The 23,701-nt window shown below is 50.4% G+C and overlaps 1 protein-coding gene across 1 annotated transcript in view; it reads right to left on the reverse strand.

Moving 5' to 3' along the window:
• NSMF (NMDA receptor synaptonuclear signaling and neuronal migration factor) overlaps positions 1-15,163 on the reverse strand; it is a gene marked incomplete at both ends in the record, with an annotated part of 46,047 nt that extends 30,884 nt beyond the window's left edge. The window contains 2 exons of the mRNA XM_080630605.1: positions 6,488-6,549; positions 15,057-15,163. Of these exons, the coding sequence (XP_080486731.1) occupies positions 6,488-6,549; positions 15,057-15,163 (169 nt within the window). The remainder of the gene's footprint in view (positions 1-6,487; positions 6,550-15,056) is intronic.
• Between the last annotated feature and the right edge of the window lie 8,538 nt (positions 15,164-23,701).

Below are 23,701 nucleotides of genomic sequence, written 5' to 3' on the forward strand. Positions count from 1 at the left end.
TCCCAGCCACTGAAGAAGAATGAGAAGATTTTAGCCGTACAGTACATGGACCTGCAGCACTGTTCATAATAGTTGGAATGAAGTTAATGCTTTTTCGTTTTACACCAGGAGGAGTCCAGGTGACACCCTCGATGAGGAGAGCAGACGGATGCAGTGGCTAGAGCCCCAGGCACTGCAAACCCAGGAACATCTTTTCAGACAGCACAGCTGAGCAGCTCCTCTCACAGTTTCAGTTCTGAGTCCTTTCATATGCCTGCCACTGCCCCACAGGTGTGCTGTCAGGCTGTCAGGTCCTGTTCTCCTCTGCTCCCTCTCCAAGCAAGCACCAGAGCCATGACACATCAGCCCTGTCCTTCCCAATGCCGATGTCCCACTGCGTGACCCCACCAGCACATGGCTCCTGCCTCCAGAGCCGGGCTGGCAGCTGACCTCGCTGCTCTGCGGGGCTGAAACACAGGCAAGAAATAGGCATGGAAACCAGGAAAAATGGTTTGAAGCCTGGGACAGGGATATAAAACCAGAGACACAACAATTAAAAAGGTCACAGTGGCATTTCAGCTGTGCAGTAGCTCCGGAGTCAAGTGAGTGAATGACATGCACAATGTTCACTATGAAATTACCTGAAGCCTGACCGACCAGTGGCTTTTTGGGGCACCCTGACCCTACTGCTCCCAAGGAAGGAACGTCACACGCTTCTCTGCAAAGCCCCAGGGAAGAGGCAAGGGCTGCTTCAGTGAGGGAGCTGCTTTGAGGAAACAAGGTCACTTAACTGTGACAAAATGCTTCCAGTTAGTCCTCAGCGCTGAAATGGGCCTTGAAAACAGCCAACCTGAAGATGCTGTTGACATTGTGCTTCATAGAGAAGTAACCTTTAAGTCTGGCCTGTAACATTAACGTGAAGAGATGAAATTGGGACTGAGAGACATGACCCAAAGGAGCAAGTGACAGCTCCACCAGTTTTCCATTGTATTCCTATGGTAACACTGTGACCTACCTCTTTATTCACTTTAGAAGCAAGTTTTAGCATATACCCCCACCATACTTGTGCTGGCCGATCTTGGAAGCAGCCTGAAACCCTCAGAGAAGAGACTTTACACCCCCTGCTCTGCCCTGAATTCGTCCTACCCCCTCTGGAGCACAGGCTCTTTCTAGAAAGGCCACCTCCATTGCTCAAGGGCAGCCACACCACTCCAGCACAAGGGTATAGGAAGAGCCGGGCCAGGCACAGTGCTGGGGTTCCCCCTGGGGACAGGGCAAACAGCTTCCACAGTGAAAACACAGACTTGGTGCTTACCCTGAATCAGGCTGCACTGGCAGCTCCGCAGTGTGCACAGTGGCAAACTGAAGGTTCCTCTTAAAGCACTGTAGAGCTGCAGCCTTTCTTCATGTCTTCCTATAGCACAGCTGACAGGTCCCTTGCGTGGCCTGAAGCACCTGCAAAGCCTCATGCTGCAGTTTTTCCAGCCCTGTGTCAGCTCCTGGCAGCATCAGGACCCTCCTCCATTTCACAGCTCCTGCCCTCACATGCACTCGCAGTCCCTCTTGGGAAGCTTCAGAAGCCCAGGATGCAAACACAAGTGGTTGCTTTGGTGCAGTCTCTGTGCATGGCACAGTGGCCTCAGCAAACATGTTTTTGTCCTACCACCACTACCCATTGCTACTTGGCTTGGGGAAGCTCAGGAGCGCTCATTCTGCACCCAGTGTTTTCATTAATGGCTGAAACATTATGCAAAACCAAAGAAAAGCAGCAAAGACGACTTCTTTTGAGCTTCTTCCAGTTACAGGTAGCTATCCCCTTTGGTCTGTACTGATGCAAACCAGTCAGAGCAGCCGTGCTGATTCTGCAAGAACCACAGCGAATTTAGGTCAAGACCTGCCAGGCAGCTCTGGCCCAAGGCCCATCATCTCTGCAGCACCAAGCACACCTCACACTGGCTGGGATCTTTCCCTTCCTTTTGCTTCCACAGCCTTTCACATGCAGGTCACCCAGAGCCCCAGCCTGCAGCAGGCAGAGCAGTGCTACATCCTACAGCAGCAACCCCAGCACTGCAGCACCAGCTGCCCTCCAAATAGCCCAGGCAAACAAAGCAGAAACTACCTGATAAAAAACACCAGGAAAAAGCCCCAGCACAGCTCCCTTCCTTTCCTCAGTGAAGGACCCTTGTGCTGAACCCCATCTCACAGAGTGCATCACTGCTTCCCCTGAGAGGTGGAAGTTTCTCAAGTGCTCTGCTTGCTGTCACTGCTCATTTCACTGCCCCATGCTTCGCGTATCTTTTTCCTCTCACAGTTCCAGTATATGGAGATAAAGAAATCTAAAGCAGTATCTTATTGTGGGGCCTCTGACACCTGTGCTGTGAAAAGGAGACACTGGGAATGTCCAAAACTCCTCACCCCATGAGCTCTGGTGGGACTCAGAGTGATTATTTCTTCTATGTTTGTATTTTGCTCTCTGCAGCCTTCTTACACTTCCCATTTGCAACTTCCCTTTTCCCTGTCTTTCTTCCGGGTCTGTCCCAGGGGACACCCACTCCTACACTACAACCATGCCACAGAGAAGATGGAAAGGCTTTGGAAAATACCAGAAAGCCGTGAGGGTCAGCGAGGACTCTGGCAGCAGTGCTGCAGTCAGAATGAATGCTGAACATGAGAGTGCTCTTCTTGGGAACCTTCCCAGACCTTCAAGCCTGCATGAATAAGCCAGCAATGAATGGAGGCAGGAAAAGAGAAGGAGATGCATTACCACCTCAGCACCAGCTCCCTTAACAGATCCATGTCCTGGCAGCAGCAGAGTCCAACCCTCCCTTTTTCTAGTTCCTCAGAATACCTTAAAGATCAGGAGAAAAAAATCAGAGTGATGCCAAAAGAACAATTCCATCATCCTCTGCCAGCAACTCATACCCTGTCAGCAGGCAGCTGGGGAAGAAGGGAAGCAAAGAGAAGACAAATGTGTATTGCTGTCATCCCTGCTGTAACTTCAGAGAACATGGTCAGTGCACTGTGAGCCAAGCAACAGAGGAGAGGTAAATGGACTCCCCAGTTGCCTGGAAAACCTCCTCCAGAACAAGCCATCGAGGAGTTGCATAGGGATAGGCACGGAGTTTCTTAGCCATGAAGTTCTCAGGCCTCACATTAAGAAGAATCAGAAGTTGTAACCAACGACAAATACTCTCCTCACCTTTTCCTTACTATGTGTACACCCGTAGTATGCTGCAATCCTCCTCACCTCCTGGTGATGTTCAATTCCACAGCCACTGCCCTAGCAAAGGGAGTGGAACACAGACAGACTGTGATTTTATTGCAAGCAGAAGGTGAACAAAGCCTTGCAGATAGCTCACCCTCATTATAGCACTTGGACATGGCAGCTGGCCCATCCTGCTGATGCATAATCCCTCTGTAGTTCTTCTTCACCAGTATCTCAAAGGCATTCTGACGCACACACTCACACAGGCTCTCCAGAGGAGCCACCGAAAATAGACTGAGGTGTAAAAGTTATCACTGAAGAATAAGCTCTTTGATCAGTTGTGGAATGTGAAGTAAGAGGGGGGGATGTAAAAGCTGTTACAGCATCTGCTTTCCTGGGAGTCAGGGGACTCTAAAGACAAAAAGAGTCGAACCAAAATGGATGATCCTCAGAGAACAAAGTGCAGCAGAAGCAGAGGAAGTTGAGGCAGTCTCTGTACACATGGGAGTCCATCTGACAGCATCTGCCGTGTCTGCCTGGGGAGTTCCAGCTCTGCATCCTTCTGCCAAGGAGGTGAATTAGCAGGTAACGCAGCAGCAGAACTGGCACCCTGAAGATTTACACCCCCCTCATTCTCTGCATGAGGATTGTCATCTGCAGAGAGAGAGGAGGGTTCCAGCTCCTTGGATCCGCAGAAGAGGAGCTTTTTAGGTTTCCACTGTCCCACCAATGGCTCCACCAACTTCCTGCTCCTCAAAGAACACAACCCTTTTCCCTCATTGCATTCATCAATGACTTTAAGCCTTTCTTAGATCCTTTTATTTCTTGACTATAAACTCCTGAAGTCAAGGCCTGCCTCCTTCCAATCACATTTAGGCTAGAGCCTTAACCGCAGCTGCAGTCTCCTGGCGGTGCAGGGAGCATCCATGTAGACAGCGTTATTACAGTGGAAAGCAGCCCCATCCCAGCAGGTAAAGACACCCCTAGTGAAAGCCCAGAGTGCTGTGAACAGAGATGCATGTGCACTTGAGGAATCAGCTCCTCGGTGTGCTGAGCTTGGACCTCAGCCACCAACACATGCAAGTAGGAATTTAACTACAGGATATTGGTGGGCTGGTACAGCCCTAATGCTGCTCTCCTGCTCCCTTCTCTGATGAATTGGAGCAGATTCAGGTACTTCTATGTATGTGATATGTCTTCAAGTCATGTAGAAGGGGCTCTTCCTTGGTTTCACTGCAGGCACTGGATGAAAGCTCATCCTATAGCTTAAGCGCCCTGCTGAGCCAAAGGTGAAGTGTTCAGAAGCTTGTGAAAGCCACACTGAGAGATACAGAACTTCTGAGGAAGGAAAGAGTTGGTTCCTCTGCTATTGGACTCCTGGGATGAATAAAAGGGAGCCAGATATTCTACTCTCAACATTTTTATAGGACAGCAACCTTCCTACCGGTTATCTATAAAGGAATGTTACAGAGTGGGTTAAATACACTGCAGGACTGCAAAAGATTACTTAAATAATGAGGATTCTTATTTTTTTCTCTTTAAACATTTACAGTAATCTCTAGGAAACTTTATTTCCAAGGCAATACTTAAGGACTCCATAAGGACTGTGTATTCCATGTGTACTGCTTGCTGCTTGATTCTTATCCATGGCAACTAAATTCACTTGAAGTATGATCTCAAGCCTGATACACCAAGGGGGCAGTGGGTACAAGCACAGAGTGGGTTTAAGCACTGGTCAGGGGAGCCCAACAGTAGTGTTGTCACGTCAGCTCCACTCCCATGCTCTCCTTATCTATAGTCAAGAGAGGAACCAGCAACTAGGAGCAACCATAAGGGTGAGTAAAAGGACAGCTGTGTAAGTGCGCATGACAGAGGGTCCTACTCCTTGGCTTTGATCAGGGTTCCACAGGTCTCAGGCCTTGAACACTGCCAGGGATGGGGCAGCCACAGCTTCTCTGGGCACCCTGTGCCAGCGCCTCAGCACCCTCACAGGGAAGAACGAAATTTCTTCCTGGCACCTGGGGTTGTGCAGAAAAGCATCAACAAAGAGTTCAGCTCAGAGAAGCAGCTACAGAAATGGCCATGATGAAGAACACTTCTGCCCGGCCTCCTGGGACCTGCCCAGCCTGTCCTGCACTGCCTGTCCAATCCCTTTCCTCCCTCTGCCTCAGGCACCTCACCTCCACTGCATTAAACCCCAGCCTTTTTCTACCCTTCCCTTCCTACCACAATGGGTTGTTCTTAGACTAAATCTTGGAAGTAATGTGTCACTGGAGTTCTCATGTCTGAATGAAAATCAAGGAAAACTGCAGTACATTGTTTGAAAGCCCTTCCATTCCTAAAGGCAGCACAACCCAGCCAAGGATAACTTGAAGGTCATTAGATCCAAGAGAAAAGGCAGAGATTCATTCAGCTGCCTGCCAAAGGCTGGTGGGATTGGGCTTGCTCTCTCAGAAGAGGCATTCCCTGCCTGCAGAGGTTTAAGCACACAGACAATTTACATTAAATGGTAACATGACTCTAAATTATGTTCTATTTAAAACTGTTACCCCTGGCAAAACAGTTCAGTGCTAGGGAACAATCTGCTACTTGTTCACACAGGGTTTTATGTGGGTTCTGTGGGATTTTCTATAGGTTTTATAGTGAATTTATTGTCTGCAAAATGTTTTCTTTCCTCACACACCAGGCACAGGCCTGTTAGAAGTCAAGTGAGTTCCTCTTGTGCTCTCTTGCCCATCAAGCAGAAGTCAGCATAAGCTGATAGGGACAATACTTGCGTATAAAATAGTGACACACTAGCTGGCACACGCTGGTGTCCTCAACCAGAGAGAGCAAATCTCATTTTAACCCCTGCTGAAGCAAACCCTAGAATAAATCCAGATGTTACCTTTGCTAGCAAAGGCAGGTTGCTGCACACACCCCAAGCACATCAGTTGACACTATAACTCACCTACTTTTATTTCCCAGTGAAAGCAAGACCTAGAAGTGACAAAGCAGTGCAGATGCCTTGTACAGTGCAGTCTTTCCCTTCCCAGCTGAAACGTTTTCCAAGGACATCAGCTCTAGGGGTGGATTTATGACAGGACACTTGTTCACTACAACTGAACACGTTCCCACAGCCCACCCAACCTCTGAGTCACGAAACTGCCTTTTCTCCTCAAGGGCTTCACTGATTTACAGGGTGACTCCTCCTGCTGAGATCTCACACTAACCCTTTATGATGAATAAATTCACTTTCATTTGAAAGCCTATTAATCAATAGGTGCAAGCACATAAGGATATAAGCAATGTCAGTTCTCTTACCTGAGCCGTTTCTACCTTCAGGATGGTTTTGGGAAAGATATTCTCCAAAAGCCCTTGCTGCTCTGCACGTCCAAGCATCCCAGAAGGCAGCAAAGGAGAAAAAGAAAGAGATGAATATTAAAGGCCAAGGAAAGAAGGAACAGTTCACTATCAATATACTGCTGTTCTCCTGCAGCAGCCTTTCTCTCAGCTTTGGTGACACCAATTTAAACATGCTGTAATAGCAGGGGAGGCTTCCTGGTAAACACACCAAAAGGGTAACCACAGTTGGACAACAAAGCCCAGGACTATTTTAGTTTTCAGCTTCTCTGTTAAAAACCATTGAAATGCACCTGCATTAAACTTGGCCTTGTTTCTGTGATACACATAGGCTAAATCCCTTCTGGCAGCCCAAGAAAGAAGGTATCTCCAGCCCAGCCCCAACCATCACCCCAGCCTTCTATTCCAGTTCTGAATGCTCCTATCTGTGAGCCATCATAACTACCAATACCCATTTTACCTACCTTAACCCTAAGTGCTCAAGCACCAACTACATCAGCATTTGGACACCTGATTTGAGAGGCCCCACAACACCCCAGAAAAGCCATCCTTGGCTCTCTGATGATTCAGGTCCCATGGATGACTGGAAGTTGACTGCAATATATTAAGCATCAACCAGGCAGGGTGAGCGCAACCCTTATCACACATCAGGGGCCTACGTCAGAGAGCAAACCTATGAATATTCCAACCAGGAAAAAGCTTGCTACCCACACAGGAAAGGCATCCTTGGTCAAGGCATGCATTCCCTGCTCTACAGTAAATACAGTCTTCAGGCTCCTATTGCAGGGCATTTGCTGCTGTGCTTGTTCTCCTGCATCCAACAGATGTGTGATCTGAGAGTTAATACCAGCTTTTATCCAGCCATCCACTTCCCCAGGCTTTAGAACAATCTCCCCAAAGTCAGTAGCACCACAAGCAGAGTGATATTTGCCCATGGACGATCCAGGACACAAACCAGCCACTGACCTTCCTGGCAAGCCAAGCCAACAAAAGCCAGCAGCCAGGCACTCAGCCTTCAAGCACAACAGCATCTGCTGGGAGAGGACACAAAGACTGCAACAGGAGAAGACATAGCAAGGCATCACATCCACTGTCCTCCTCCTTCAGAGGTGCTCAACCTCTGAACATTCCTCTCCAGCTCAAGCTTCCACAACAGGCTATGCTCGTAACAGCTATAAGACATCAAAGTGGAAAATGGCTTTGACCTCCAAAACAACCTTCTGCAATCCTCTTCTGCTTTGCTACCCAATCCAGCAGCACATCCCAATTTGTGTCACCAGGATTTCCCCCCACTGCTTTTATACGCCTCTTTCCAATGGGAAAAGATTAACTAAGCTACAACGTACCTCCCAGAGCAACGAGGGCTGGAAGGAGTGGGAAGTCCATTTGTCATCCACAGCCAACAACACGGGATCAATATGAACCATGAGGAAAGAGTGATTTAATCTCCCTGGGACTAAATTTCAGCACAGCCAAATGCAAAACGCTTTAGAGCAGCACAGCTGGAGCTGTGTGAGAAGCAAGGTTCAACCTGCTGTGTCGTGACGGGTTCAACCTGCTGTGCAGTGACGGATTCAACCTGCTGTGCTGTGATGGGTTCAAGCTGCTGTGTCGTGACAGGCTAACACACAGTACCAAGGCTTTGCTGTATGCAGATTCTTGCCTGTCCAGTACTAGGTTGTGCCTTTAGACACTGGGGTAGGAGTTGCCCCAACTGTCTTCCTTGGTGCCTAAGCACCCCCAGAGATGGTCACACAGGGGCTCTGTCACATGGGAGAGCTGTACAATTGGCACACAATCCTCACTACGGAGAACAAAGGGATGACCATCATGGCTCACCCATACAGGAGGACAAGCACCTCATGGATGTTCCTTCACCCACCACCTTTCTGCCTGGGCAAAAAGCAGGACTTGGTCCTGGGGCAACACACATGTGTAAAGTTGGGAGCTGGAGGGCGGCAACTTCAGGAAAGTGGAAGAGTCGCCATGCCTGAAGGTATTTGAGTCACCATTCCTGGAGGTGTAGATGTGGTGCTTAGGGACATGGGTTAGCGGCGGGCTTGGCAGCATTCAGGTTTACAGTTGGACTTGATGATCTTAAGGATCTTTTCCAACCTAAATAATTCTATGATCCTACGGTTCTAACATCACACTATGCAGCTGTAAGAGCACTCCTGAGCTACTCCTCCACTGCATCTTAGAGGTGGTTTAAGGCTCATCCAAAGCCACAGCTGATCTCACACTGCACTGGCAACAGCCTTGTGAGCAGATGGCTGTGCTCAAGACTTCCAATATCTTTTCCACCAACGCTTCTGGGACTCCAAGGCTTCCCATAGAAACATCTGTCCCTGCAAGTCATCACCAAAACCATTCACAAACAGGGCACTTACACCGCTGGGAAAGACTTTGAAGCTTCTCTGTCCATCAGCAGTCATTCCATGTAGAGAAAATAACAATGAGAAAGTTCTCAGGTAAATTATCAGGGAGAGAACATGGAGATTTACACAAAGAACACTGAAATACGATGACAAAATATAGTCTGTAACTAGTTCAGAAGCTCCAAGAGCATGTTAGCTCAGCTGTCATTCTCTCGACTCATCTCTGCCAATGCTTGAAGCTGATCTGCCTGCCTAAAATCAGAACCAGTGTTTGCCCTTAGCTTGCAAACCACAGGCTCAAAAATTAGTACCAAGTACTTCCTAAGACCCGAAGTGCAAAGAGCTAGCATGGAATCAGAGAGAAGCACGGCCACCCTCCACCCCACCTTCTTCCACGGTGAAAACAGTGCCACTCAGTATGAGAGCCTGAGTTTGGAGGTGCTGCAGTGTCTGTAACCTCACGCTCCTGTTGCCCCAAGCAGATGAGGTAGGAGGGTAAAACCAGAGCTCCCAGAGCCCAGGGGATACTCAGACCTCTCCTTGCAGGCAGAAGCACAGTGGCAGAGCACAGAACCACTCAAAGCCACTGCTGCCTGCCCAGGCTAGACCTGCAGTTGCGTCACTGCCACTTCCACTGCTCTCCAACGCTGCAGGCCAAGCCAAGAGCAGACGAATGTGAACGCTTGATCCCAGTTATCCAGTGACAGCTAATAAGGCAATGAGGCCTGCACAGCACAAGGTGCCATGAGGGTTTTCCAGCCAATTACACTGCAAACTCAGGCTAAATTTCTGCCTGCTATCTCAGTGGTTTCCTTCTACGTTCCTGCTTCCCCAGTGCCATCAGCTTCTCCTTGGCTGGGCCTCAGCTCATCTCCCACAGATGTCCACACATGCCCTTTGCCAAGGGGACTCTGCTGGCCACGCTAACTCCTCATGCCTGGCCTCCCCTTGCCAAGCCTTTCATGTCCCTTCTCCTCCCTCACTGTGCTCACAGTCACCCCAGTTTACCAGCATCTGCCCGTATTGTTATCATGCCATTCACCCCTTCTCCTTGGTAGCCACTGACTTGATCAAAATAAAGCCAGAGCCAAAGACAAACAGATGGCAGTGCCCTATTCATCCCATTCTTTGCTATTTCTTTCTTACAACACACTGTTAACACAAGTCACAAAACTCCCAGCTCAGTTTTGCCTCCGCTATCGCAGTTTAAGTCCCACCAAGTGGTCTGAAGACACTTGGCAGAAAATGCTTCGAGTACGCTCAGAGCGGAGACACATCAGGATAATTTAACTGGCAAGAGATTAAAAAACAAAGACTTGTTTCACATAAATGTGATGAAGTACAAGGTGCCTCACACATACAGGGGCAGATGAGCTATAACCCTGAGTGTATGACACTGCAAGAGCTGCATACCAATGAGCAGGTAGGACCAAAAGCAATCAGCTGACAACGTGACAAGTTTAGCCCTGACTCATCTAGAGAGAGGGTTTCTATTTAGTGGCAGATCAGATCTGCACGTTACACAGTCAGCACGGCCAGATTTAACAAAAGGACGTCAACCAGGCACCACAGCCTCAGTATGCTGTGCTATGGAGTCTAACCAGTGAAGACAGCACTGCTGCTGCCTCAGAGAAAACACCACCAGCTTCTCCACCAGCATGGCTTCAGGAATGCGGAGGCTGGGATGGGAGCACACGCAGCTGCCCTTCTGAGGGCACTCCTCAGTACTCACTGGGCATTAGATGTCAAAGCTGGACTCAGGTCTGAAAGAAAAGTTGGCTGACATCGCTAGAAGGAAGGAAGCTGCTTTGTTACTAACAAAGATCTCAGTGACAATGTGATTAGCATGGAATAGCCATCATGTGTCTGAAACAATCACATCAGCAGGATAAAAGGGGCCTCAATGCCTACTAGCAGCTACAAGAAACTAATGCACACAAATACATGCAATCCACCAAACTGACACTGAACCGAGTGAAGAAATGAGTACTGAAATACTCAGAGATCCAGGAAAGACCTGAGATAACTCCATTTAGAGCAGAGCAGCAAGGTAAGCAAAACCTGGACTGTTCAGGAGCACTATATGGAAAAATAAAGAACACCCACCACCTTCCTGTGTTCCTTCAGAAGCAATGCCCAGAGGAGCTGCAGCAGGAATCTGTTGTGACAGCATCTGACAGCGCTGCACCTCAGGAAACCAGGAGAGAAAAGACCTCCTGCATCATCAGGACCTACGTCCTCCTACAGCAGCAATCCTCCTCTGTCTCTAAGCAGGGATGGGAACACTGCCAGCACATCCACAGGTAACAGGTCCGTCACTAAAGACTGCTGACACCTACGTTGTTTAAACCTGATAGTAACCATACCCTGACAAAAACCAGTTGTCTGAAATATCTGTGCAGGGAGATGGTAGCTGGAAAAATTAATGCTAAATGTTAGAATTGCAAATTCTCGCTCTCAGGAAAGGGAAATCTGATGTCAGCAACGGAGCTTTAAGCCAAAGACCCCACAGTTCTGGGAGAATTTCTACTCAAATCTTCGACAGGAGGAGAGAGGATGGAGCCAGCAGAAATTAAAAGAAGGTAACCAAAGCATAAGAGTTCATACCACTCACAGGAAAACTGACAAGTGGGAAAAAGAATCCAGACTCCACGAAGAACCCCAGCCTAAGGCCAAAATTGCTCAAGAAACCTGGAATAAGGAACGCATTGAAGTACCCCAGCATTTGTCAGTGCAAGATTTACCCTTTCACAGCAACTAACACTTGGTGGCCCTGTTTAAATCCACTCTCTAGTCCACAGAGAAGGAGTGAGACCAAATTCTCATCTCTCTGTGGGGTACCTTGGACTAGACACCAAAGTCCTGAAATTGGGCAGGATGAACCACGCTTTCAACTCCAGTATTTCTTGTGCTAACTATAGCACACAGAGACGGTTCTGGAACACGCGAGCACAAGTCTCATGTCTGTCTGCTCCCAAAGAAAACCCATAGGGCAGCACAACACAAAGCAGCGCTGCAGGAAAGGACAGACTTTTTGCCACATTAGGGGTGCCAGTATTGTTCTGTAGGCGTCAAGGCAGCAAGGACAAAGAGAGCCCATTTCTACTGGTTTTGGTTAATCTATGCCCTTCAAAGTGTGCTAGGAAAACCGGGGAGTGTGTATCAGGCACCACACAGGCCAGGAGCCTGAACAGAACCTGCACTAGCCCAAACCTGCAGCAGCCTGGGACTGTCAGCAGAGGGGCAGCACCAAGGTCACAGCTCAAGGACAACCGCGTCATCCCTGCCCTAGGAGCTGCAAGGCAAAACCAGCACACATAGGAAGGAGATACAGCAAGATCTCACATCCAAGCATTTGAAATGTGATCAGAGCAAGAGCACAGAGCCACAGTCCCTTCCCAGTGCCATACACAGTTCACTGCAGCTCTCCCAGGAGAAGACAAGACTACAGAGACCAAAGCTGGCAGCATCGTGGATGCTCTCCACAATGTTAGCACAGAGCAACTATGCCATTAGTTTTGAGAGGCTGTTTAAAAGACCCAGCACACAACAAACTACATGGAGCTTAATTGCTTCTCCTGGGACAGGAGTTGCTCTGCAGAGATTTTAGTTCAAGAATCTAGGGAGCTTGCACCTTCTGCTTAGCTCACGCTATTCATGATAGCAAACAAATGATGCTCCCTGCTCAGAAAGACAGTCAAATGCACACGCACTCTCCAGCCATGCATAATAAATACACATTAGTGGCCACTTGGACTTGCAGTGAGTTTCAGGAGATGATTTTTCTCTCTAAATGAAAAGTCAGGAGAAATATGAACAGGGCAGAGCTCAGGAGACGCAGAGAGACAATCCCAGGGCATCTCCTGCAGCATGAGATCAGGATCCCATAGCTGCCTACACGAAACCACCGGGGACCTGATCATGACAGCAGTGCTGCCCACACAGGGATCCAAGTCCCCAGCCCCCTTGGGAAGGGCAGAATAGGCTCTCTCTGTAGCTTTCTCTTACTGCCCTGCAGAGTCCTCACTGTAGGTAAGGAAGATAAGGACACGAGGGATACCTGGAGGAGGACACGAGGCAGAGCAGAGGAGCTGCGTGCGATGTGCTCCAGGAGGAACCTTTCAGCAGGTCATCACTGCTGTGAATGATACCAACGGTAGCTCAGACCACACGAGGCAGGGACTGAGCTGTGCCTGGAGGGGCAGGGTGGAGGCACACTGGCAGTGCCTGTCCCCACCAGCACGTTCTCTATGCACAGAGGCACTGCAGGGAGCAGTTCTCTGTCCTCCCCAAAGGCTTTTTTGATTAGGCATTTCTAGCACAGGGCATGAATGGGGAGACACATAAGACCACCTCTCCTGTGCCACGCATTATGTGACCAGACGCTCCTTAAGGACTTTATGTTTCTGAGCCCAAGTCCACTCAGCTAACTGTTCTGGTCAAACCACCACAATTCACACCACCAAGAGACACTTCGGAGCACCCACATACAGAAGCAGCAGCCTGGCAGCAGTTACAGCAGGTATGTAGCAAACCAGAACCCCAGAGGCACCTCCTGAACTCTACACAGCTAATACTACTTGAGTAGCATCTGCCCATCCTGGTGTAGGCTAACAAATCATTGCATTCAAAACACGTTAGTCGTTCCCAAACACCCACACTCCTGTTGGAAATCTTGGTGATTACCCAGGATGATGTTTGTGTGTGACTGGCTGTCTAATCCTATTCCCAGCACCCCATTACAACAGTTATGGTGTGTTTTGTGTCATTTCTGTATATCCACCTGGCTGACATCTGCCAAAAGGAATCCCATTTCCAGATCTCTGAACACCATTGAAAGCGCTCACGTTTTCGGTACTGGGTATGAACAGGGTGCACCATAAAGTGGGGAAAAGTTCCAGGCTCTGCCCAGACAGCTTCCTCCAGAGGCACTCCAGACTTTGAAGGATGGATTTCTTTACAACACAAACAGACAGCAATATATAAACACCTTCGGATCTCTCCACTTCCAGCCACAAGACTGTGTCTCCTCCCGGCATGGCAGAGATGCCGTAATGCCGAGTTACAGTCACAGAGAGGTGACTGAGATCCCTCAGCAGCACGGATCGAGTCCTACACACAACTCTGGGTTATTCTAATGCAATCTTGTCTCACACAAAGGAGACGTTACATAATGCAACTAAAAAGTTTATTTCTTCCCATTTTTATCGGGCTATCAAGGAGCCACTCCACATCTAATAGAGGCACTGCCAGACCTACGCCTGTGCACGGCTGTGCTGCTGGGAACCTGCGCCAGTGCCCCCAGATAGTGCCCGCTGATGGCTGTGACACTTGCACCGCAGCGTGGGAGAAGGGTTGGGTCCACCTTTCTAGGCAAAGGGCACTGTGGCAAAGCTCATCAGCGATAGCTTTAAACCTAAGCACAACCCAGCAGCAAACACGGCTTAGAGCATCTCCCATGTTTGATACTAAAAAGCATTGGGACCCAGGCAATAACGAAATGCTACACTGTAGGACAAGCAATATACAAATTAACAGGTACAGTACAGAACTCAAATCTTTTAACTGGCTTATATAGTGGCCTGGGACACCGCCGGCGAGGGCAGGTGTGCTGGCTCCAGGCTTTCACGCTGTACATTTTCCAGTCAAAGGATCAAGCCCCCTTGCAGACAGCGGCTGACTTTGCCCTCGGACACACAAACAGATGGCATTCCAGCTGATGAGGAACCACCGAGCAAACTGACCGCGCTCCCGATTCCTCAAGATTGGAAAGATCCCGCCCTGACAAATCCGCTTGTGACCCGCTCCTTGCCACCCGAGCAAGTCGAACCTGTCGGGGATGCTAGCCGGGCCGGCAGCGAGAAGCGGGGACGCCTATGGAGACAAACCACCCCTCCCGAGGCTGAGGGTCCGCCGAGCGCGGGGGACCGCGATCCCGCAGCCACCAGCGAGAGGGCGGCTGCTTTCGGGGGGCACCGCAGCAGCCATCGAGGGGGCACCGGCGGCGTCCCGCGGGCGCAGGGTCCCTCCGAGCTCTCCCAGCCCCAGGGGCTGAGCTCTCTGTCCCGCTGGACAAGCGCCGGGGTCGCGCCCGCAGCCGCCCGCCGGGGCTCGGGGCCTTCCCCCCAGCTCGCCGGGTCCCCGGCACCCACCTCACTTTAGCCGCCACCGACGACATGGCCTCGTTCCTCAGCGTCTTCCTTTTGGACACGGCTGTGCCCATATTCGCGCGGGGGGGAGCCGCCGGGGGAGCGCTCATCGCAGGACCCCGCGGCTGCCCATGCCGCGCTGGGGCCGGGTGCCGGGGCCCGCCGCCGCTCGCTGCCGCGCTCCCTCAGCGCCCCGCCATGCCGCGGCGCCCCCGCCCCGCCGCGCTGCCCCCGGCCGATGCCTCGCTCCGCCGCGGCCGCCGCCGGCTCATTGACTGCGGCAGGAGGCCGGTACCGAGCACCGCCCCCCGCCCAGGAAGCGCCGCTATATTTGGCCGGCGGCTCCCGCCTCTCCCCGCTGACATCATGGCGGCCCCGCCTGAGGGGACGCGGCGGCGACCCCGGGGAAGGGCGTTTTCCACAGCGCCGGGTCCCGCTACCCGCGGGTGGGCACGGTTACAAGGCACGGTTAGAGGAGTCGGGCCGGCAGGTTATGAACACAGTGGCTCTAAAGGATGGCCTCAACGCCCGTTGTCCGCCACCGGTTTGTCCATGCGCTGCTTTGTCCATGGTGTCACCTCCCAGGGCAAACACCTTCCCTGGGGTCATCAAATGCTGCTCATCCGCTCTGTCAGCCAGGCCTTAGAGAGGCTTCAGTCTGTAGAATCAGAACTGCTGTGGTTGGAAGGGGCCTTAAAGCCCATCCAGCTCCAACCCCTGCCACGGGCAGGGACCCCTTCCACTGGAGCAGCTTGCTCCAAGCCCCTGTGTCCAACCTGGCCTTGAACACTGCCAGGGATGGGGCAGCCACAGCTTCTCTGGGCACCCTGTGCCAGCGCCTCAGCACCCTCACAGGGAAGAGCTTCTGCCTAAGAGCTCATCTCAGTCTCCCCTCTGGCAGGTTAAAGCCATTCCCCCTGTCCAGGCCTTTCTCCACCTTTCTTACAAACCTTTATACATTGACAGGCTGCAGGAGGATCTCCCCGGAGCCTCCTCTTCTGCATCTGAACAATCCCAGTGCCTTCAGCCTGTCTTCACAGCAGAGGGGTTCCAGCCCTGACATCAGTTTTGTGGATGTAGGTTTTGATACCCTGGCTTTGGGAAAGTGCTTTATAAATCTGCTTTTTGGGCACCTGAGTGGCAGCAGGTTTTCATACGATATTCACAACCTATAGAGAACAAGCACTCGGTGACCACCGGCTCTGCAAGCGAGCACACGAATCCCAGGAATTCCGAGCCAACACCTTCAGCAATGTTTGACAGAAGGGTAGAAGTTTTGTGCATAGTTAAACTTCCTCCAGGCTTTGAGGAAGGAGGCAGGGAAGGAGGCAGTGACAGACAAGCAGACACCATGTCCTGTCTGTACCTTGGGAAAGGCTGTGTGTAGCGTAAGCTCATGTATCGCTGTCCTTCAGGGACCCTGCATGGAAGAGACCGAAAGTTTGGGAACAGCTTCAGTCCTCTCTCTCCTATAGTCTTTCATAGGCTCCAAAGTCAAACCTGCAAGAAAACACATGAGGATTTGAACAAATTAAGTCTCTTAGGTCCATTAATCTACAAATTGAAAAGCACAGTAATCCATGTAGAGAGCATAAAAAAGGATGGGTAACGGACCCAGCTGCCCTGGTGCGTGTGGACACAAGGAGCGAGATGTGAATACCTCGTCGGCTGGAATTTTATCGGCCATAATGAATAACAACCTTTCAGAAACGTATCTTCGCTTACACCCAGGCTGTGAGTGGAGAAAGTGCCATTTGTGCAAAACAAAGGCTTCACCCTGCTTTGAGACACGGCGATCTGGAGGTGCACACACAGACAAGAGAAGGGAGATGAGAAACGCATGGGAATACTTGAACAGTAAGATCAGCCCGAGCCTTTGACTATGCTTCCCCCCCTTTTTCGCTGTGTAATTAAAGGGGGGAAGTGCTCTTTATTTTGATGTTTAAATATTTTGTCAGTTGTGGCAAATGCTGTTCTTTAAAAATGCAGACAAAAAAACCCTCAAACTGACAGACCAGTGTACTCTACCCCTGTGATCCTCACCAGATCTGCCTGGAAACCCCCAAAGCTGCTCACAGTGACATTTCTCAGGTACAAAACCCAGCGCCAGTGCATTGGATTTCTTCCCACAGAAGGTGACTCCCATTAAACTTCTACTCATGCCTGTCCCCCTGCCCTGGGTTTTGTTGCACAGTCATGTACCAAAGAGTTTCTGCAACAGAAAGTTAGACTATTTTTAGGGAGCACCTTAAAAAAACCTGTAAAGCACTTGAGCCATGCAGCAGTTACAGTCCCAGGGAAGCAGTGTCCAGCAGTGTCAATTCCCAAAATTAAAAAGCACGGATTCCTCCACCTTCAGTCTGTTTTCAGACCACTCCCTGCCACGTTTGTGCCTCTTGGAGCTCTTTCAAACTCTTTCTTGTCTGTTCATAGAACCATAGAGTGGTTTGTGTTGGAAGGGACCTTACCGCTCACCCAGCTCCAACCCCTGCCACAGGCAGGGACATCTTCCACTAGAGCAGCTTGCTCCAAGCCCCTGTGTCCAACCTGGCCTTGAGCACTGCCAGGGATGGGGCAACCACTCTTGAATTCCCTGGCAAGGTCTCATACTTTGAGGCTGGGGAGGGTCCAGCCCAGTGTATGGCTCACTTCAAAGGCACATGGGCTGCTCAGAGCTTGGCCAGGTAGGTTTTGAAGTCCTCCAAGGGTGGAGATGCCACCACTGCTCCAGTCCGTGCCCCAGGGCTGCACCACTCTCACAGTGAAGGACTTTTTCCACATATCTAATGGGAATTTCCCTTATTGCAAGAGGTGTCCACTGCCTGTTGATCTGTGTGCCCCTGAGAAGCAACTGGCTCCACCACTCTATAGCACCCAACCATCACTGGCCAATCTCCCTGCAGTGTCCTCTCTTGCTCCCTGCTCCTTCCCTACCTTCATTTAGGACTTCCTTCCTGTCTTTGGGTTTCTCCCAGGTATCTGGGGGTCTGGCTTGCCCTGATGTGACACAGAAGAGGAGGCAGTGGGCCTCTGGCTCATTACAGCTGGAGAGATGCCTTTGCTTCGTGCTAGAAAAAAGCCGGGCGAGCCAGGCAGACTGTTCCCCATCACTTCTCCATGGCAACAGGCCTTCCAGACACACACGTAGGCAAACCAGCTGAGGAGACAGGCAGGGAGCGCCGACCCTCCACCTGAGCCCCAAACCTCCCCTCGTGGGGCTCACGTCATCCATGGGAAGCACAGCCCAAACCAGCTTCCTAAATAACCATAGGTACACAGAGAAAAGCTTCCCTCCTTCCACTGGTGAAGGTGCAATATCCTAAAGCCCAGTCCAGGCAAAACTAATCCAGCCAATGATCAGTTTTGTCCATATAAAGGTGTCACACTTGAAAACTCTGGTATTGCAGCAGCATCCTGTCAAACCAAACTGCACATCTGCCAGTGGAAAACCCAGAACCTTAGACCTGGTTAGATCAGCCTGAGAGGAGAAGGCCCGATGATTCTCTGACTTTAAGGATCCACTATTTTTATGCTTAGAAAAACCATTTTTGCCTGAACAAGAAAATAACTATGTATCCTGACAATGTAAATGCAAAAAGGAGAAATAAGGCAAGCCAAAACCAGTCACAGGAACACTCTGCAAAAGGCAAAGAATAATAAATACTTCTTCAAACACATCAAGCACAGGAAGCCTGCTGGAGAGGCAGAAGTTGGCTGCAGTGCAAGAGGAGCGTTCATAGGAGATAAGGTCAGAACAGAACAACAAGAAATAGTTTTCATCTGTAGTCAGTGAGGAAAAGCTCAGAGAAGGTCCTGCGCCAGAAGTCATCTTTATATGGACATGGCACTGGCTTTGGCTCGTATTCAAGTGTCATCAGCTGAAGTTGAGGAATAAATAGCCAAAGCAAAGAATGCAAATTCCCCGGGCTGAGCCGGTTCACCTGAGTGCTCAGGAACTCCGAGATGAAACAGTCTAATTACTTAATTGTAGCATGTAATCACTGCCTGATGCAGCCTCCGTGTCTGAGAGCTTCAAGGTGACAAATGGGAAGGGTTTGGGGTTATTACAGACCATGAAGTCTGAGATCCCTCCTGGGCAAACTGATAGAAATTGTAATGAAGAATATGATTAGTGCACAGCTGGATACATCGGACATTCTGGGAATTAAAAAATAGGTGCTTTTCATGAATAAAGGGATGCTTCATAAATCTGTTACACCTCTTCAGAGGAGTCAATAGGCATGGGGTATAGTCTGCCTAGATTCCCAAAAGCTCTGTCAGTGAAATGCAGCTACCGTGGGATTAACAGATAGGTTTTGAATTCTGTATATAGGACTATATTGGGATAACTGGTTAAAGAATCTCAAAGAGTACCTGTCAACAGCTACAGGAGGTGGGACTTGAATGGAGTCCCACAGGGACCTGTGCTGGGGGTCTGCTCACTTCAGCGTAATCAGAAATAATCTGGAAAAGTAATTGAAAATCAAGAGGTGAGAAAGCTTGCTGCTGATGCTACAGGGTCATCAATACATGAGACACTAAAGAATTCTACAAGGGCTGCATGATAGTGAAGAACTACGTAATAAAATGGCTCAGGACATCCAGAGCAGATAATTATGAAGATAGGCACACAAAGATAGGAGAAAAGCAGTCCCAGCTTCAATGGCACAGTACTCTCATCCTCAATGGCACAGTACTCTCATCCTCAGAAATGTCCTCTTTATCTCCCAGGTCCATCGGAACATCACCCCCACAAGCTGCATTTCTGCCTCACGCCCTGCTCACTGGCTTTGGAGGGAGTACAAACCCAGGCAGTAACAGGAAGGGAGTCAGCAGTACAGGAAGCATAAACCCAGGCCAGAGCAGGACGTTTCACAAGCCATGTGAGATGGCTTTAGTTTCTTTGGTCCAAACTGAGACCAGGGTAATTTGTGGTGTCTCAGGTCAGCTCTTCTGACAAGTCACAACAGCCTTGAGAGACGGTGCTACACCGAAGGTGGTGGGGGAGCTGGAGGAGCTGTCAGGTTGTATCTGCTGCTACTGTTCAGAAGGAGTTTGAGGACAACAGTTATGGCCAGCTGCACTGGGACGCTCAAGGTCTCCCAAGAGGCCTCTCAGATATCATCTAACCACCTTCCCCCTTGGCCAGTTTAGTCAATTCAAGATGTTGCTGTTGAATTCATCGATTAGAAACTTCACTCTAATGAGGCACTGTAAGAAAATAACTTTCCCAGCACTGGTGTGATTAAAATTAGGCAATACATCACAGCAGCAATAGCAATAGCTAACAAGTTGGAGTTAGCCAAGAATTTTGGGTTTGCTTTGAGTGAATTCATTTAAATAGAGTCATTCTTAAATGGCCAAGCATTTGGCAACAGCAAGACCTTGTTCAAATGCAGCCCCAAAGGGAGTCCTGATCACTAGATGAACACCTCTTCTGAACCAGCTGGGATGAAGCACTCAGCCCCAGCTATATTTAGGAAAAGACCTTATCAGTAATTATCAGGGCTGGATCCAGGCTCTCAGCCCTGCTTTCTGTGATGTGACATGTCCCAGCCCTGACGTGTGAATGAGCATAGTGCTGGCAGGAGGGGAACTGAGACCCCTTAGACCCCGATCACAGGACTATCTATGCTTGAAGATTAAACCCTCTGCACCACCCTCCTCAGTCACTGCACCTTCTCAAATCATGTCATTTTGCCAGCATTATGGAGAAGCCAAATGTTATTTTATATTATCTGTCTGCTCCTGCACCAGGCAGCAAGGTCCCTGGCAGAGCAAGCCAGAAGCAGCCCTGGTCCAAACTGGAGATTCAGAGGGGAGGATCTGTGCTCAGCATGGGGTGGAGGTTGTGGGAAAGCAGAGCCTTTCTATCCTAAATTTGGAGAAAACAATGTTGAAAAGAGCCTTGGAGCTTCACTTCTCATGCATAGCTACAGTCTGGGGGGATCAGAGGGCTGGTGCACTCTCCTAGCATGAGCATGGCTTGGAGGGCACTGTGCACTGCTGCTGCCTGGGCTGGGCTTTCTGTGGACTTCCCATAGGAGGCGGTATCCCAAACACAGGCAGCCGGGCTGTGTTCTCCTCAAACTCCAGCCACAGAGGTGTCCCTCAGCCCCGCTGACCTGCCGAGCTGGATCAGTGACTCACAGCAGGAGTTCTTCCAGACTGGATTTAATGGTAGCAGCCTGGCTTCCCCAGCGTAGCACTAGGCTGCCCTGGGTCTGCCTGGCTCTGCAAGCGCAACCTGATGGACTTGGCTGTGGCTGCTCTTCAGAGATCATAGAGTCACATCCTGGTTTGTGCTGGCAGGGACCTTAAAGCTCCTCCAGCTCCAACCCTGCCGCGGGCAGGGACACCTTCCACTAGAGCAGCTTGCTCCAAGCCCCTGTGTCCAACCTGGCCTTGAACACTGCCAGGGATGGGGCAGCCACAGCTTCTCTGGGCACCCTGTGCCAGCGCCTCAGCACCCTCACAAGGAAGAGCTTCTGCCTAAGAGCTCACCTCAGTCTCCCCTCTGGCAGGTTAAAGCCATTCCCCTTGGCCTGTCCCTACAGGCCCTTGTCCCAAGCCCCTCTCCAGGTTTCCTGCAGCCCCTTTAGGCACTGGAGCTGCTCTAAGGTCTCCACTTAAGGAACCTTCTTTTCTCCAGGCTGAACCAGCCCAGCTCTCTCAGCCTGGCTCCAGAGCTGAGCTGCTCCTATGAGAAAGTGCTGAGGCTGTGGGATTTATTTTGCTACCTTCTTGCCACAAGCAGTGCAGGAGCCTTAGCAGCTTTCTCTGTGCACACATCAGGGGCAGGGAGGACAAGGTTCAGCTTCACACCATCATGCAGCAGCCCCTTTGGGCAGGCAGTGCCTGTCCCTGCTCCTGCTGCAGTGCAGCACCAGCACCAGCACTGGCACGGCCCTGGTGGGAGGCATCCCACTACTTAAACAAAATTATGTTGCTGGCCTTTTCATTATGTTGCCCAGCAAATGTTCCCATGAAATATAGCCTAATTATCTACCCACATTCAGATTACCCTAAGATGCAATTTGCTTCTACTCTGTGGAGTTTGCTTTCCTTCTGCGGCTCTCATGATTGAAATACACTCAATTAGTTATTACTGTGCTGACTGAAATCTTGAGCTGCTCTGTCCTGGCAAGGCTGCTCCATCCAGGTCTCACTGACATTCCAGCAGCCGGGAGACAGAGCTCCCCCACAAGCCACAGAGATGTCTCGCCACTCAGCCATGCCAGTTATTTGTTAGATTTGATGGCAAATGGGAAGCCTGCTCAGGACTGAGGGCTGGAACCGTGAAGCGTTGACCAAACCTGCCTTCAAACGTGGCACCAGAAGCCTGAAATAATTTTCTAGGTGCAAGCCATGCCCTGTGCCAGGTACACTGGAGCCAGGTACACTCACTCCATGCACACCCTCGTTAATATGAGTGCACAGCAACTCATAAAGTACCAACAGTAGCAATAATAATGATAGTAATGATAATACTGTTCAGGCACTTAAGGGCCTCCTTGCAGGCCCCCTTGAGACACTGGAAGCTGCTCTGAGGTCTCCACGCAGCTTCTCTTCTCCAGGCTGAACAGCCCCAATGTCTCAGCCTGTCCAACCCCACCAACCGTATAAACCCTTCCGCCCTTTCTCAAATCTGCCTGTCCTTTCCCAAACTCCATCTCAAACACAGCCAGAGCATTCCCTGTTGCTCCTTCCCACCCCCTGCATTCCTGGCCCTCCAGTCCTGCTCTCCATCTCGTGCCAGCAGAAAGCCTTTGCCCCTTGCTGCCAAGTCAGGTTTCTGACTCTTTACTGAGCCCAGGAGTGCCTGAGCACCGATACTGGGCAACTGTGCACAGAGCTGGTGGTTCAAAACCAATAGAGGCAAGTGGAGCTGCCAAAGAGCCCAAAGGAAGGGAAAGGGCCAGCACGGGGGACTGCAGTAATCTGTGCTCATCCCCTTAGGGGGGATCACTTCTGAACTGTGCTCCTAAATCCCTGTGAGGGAGCTCGCTCTGCCCAGGAGAGGGAGGCTCTGGATGAGACACGTTTCTGAGTCAGGAGAGCTGACAGGAGAGTGGGCAGTTCAAGAGCAGCAGAAGATTATAACCTCTTTTTTTCTTAAAATGATACAGCAGGTGGGGAGAAACAAGAGAAACAAGCACTGGCTGTAGCAGGAGGGAGGATGTGAGCAGGATGGTAACACCGTTTCATTGCTATTGGCTAAATTAGTGGCATCACATTGACATAAGCCAGTCTCTCAGAATAAACTAGAGTAATTAAAACCAATTGTTAGAACAATGGAAACAACAATGTGGATATTTCATGCTGGGAGAAGATTCATAGAATCCCATCCTGGTTTGTGTTGGAAGGGACCTTAAAGCTCCTCCAGCTCCAACCCCTGCCACGGGCAGGGACACCTTCCACTAGAGCAGCTTGCTCCAAGCCCCTGTGTCCAACCTGGCCTTGAACACTGCCAGGGATGGGGCAGCCACAGCTTCTCTGGGCACCCTGTGCCAGCGCCTCAGCACCCTCACAGGGAAGAGCTTCTGCCTAAGAGCTCATCTCAGTCTCCCCTCTGGCAGGTTAAAGCCATTCCCCTTGGCCTGTCCCTACAGGCCCTTGTCCAAAGCCCCTCTCCAGGTTTCCTGCAG

Source organism: Psittacula echo, assembly GCF_963264785.1.
Source record: "Psittacula echo genome assembly, chromosome: 16".
NCBI lineage: Eukaryota > Metazoa > Chordata > Aves > Psittaciformes > Psittacidae > Psittacula > Psittacula echo.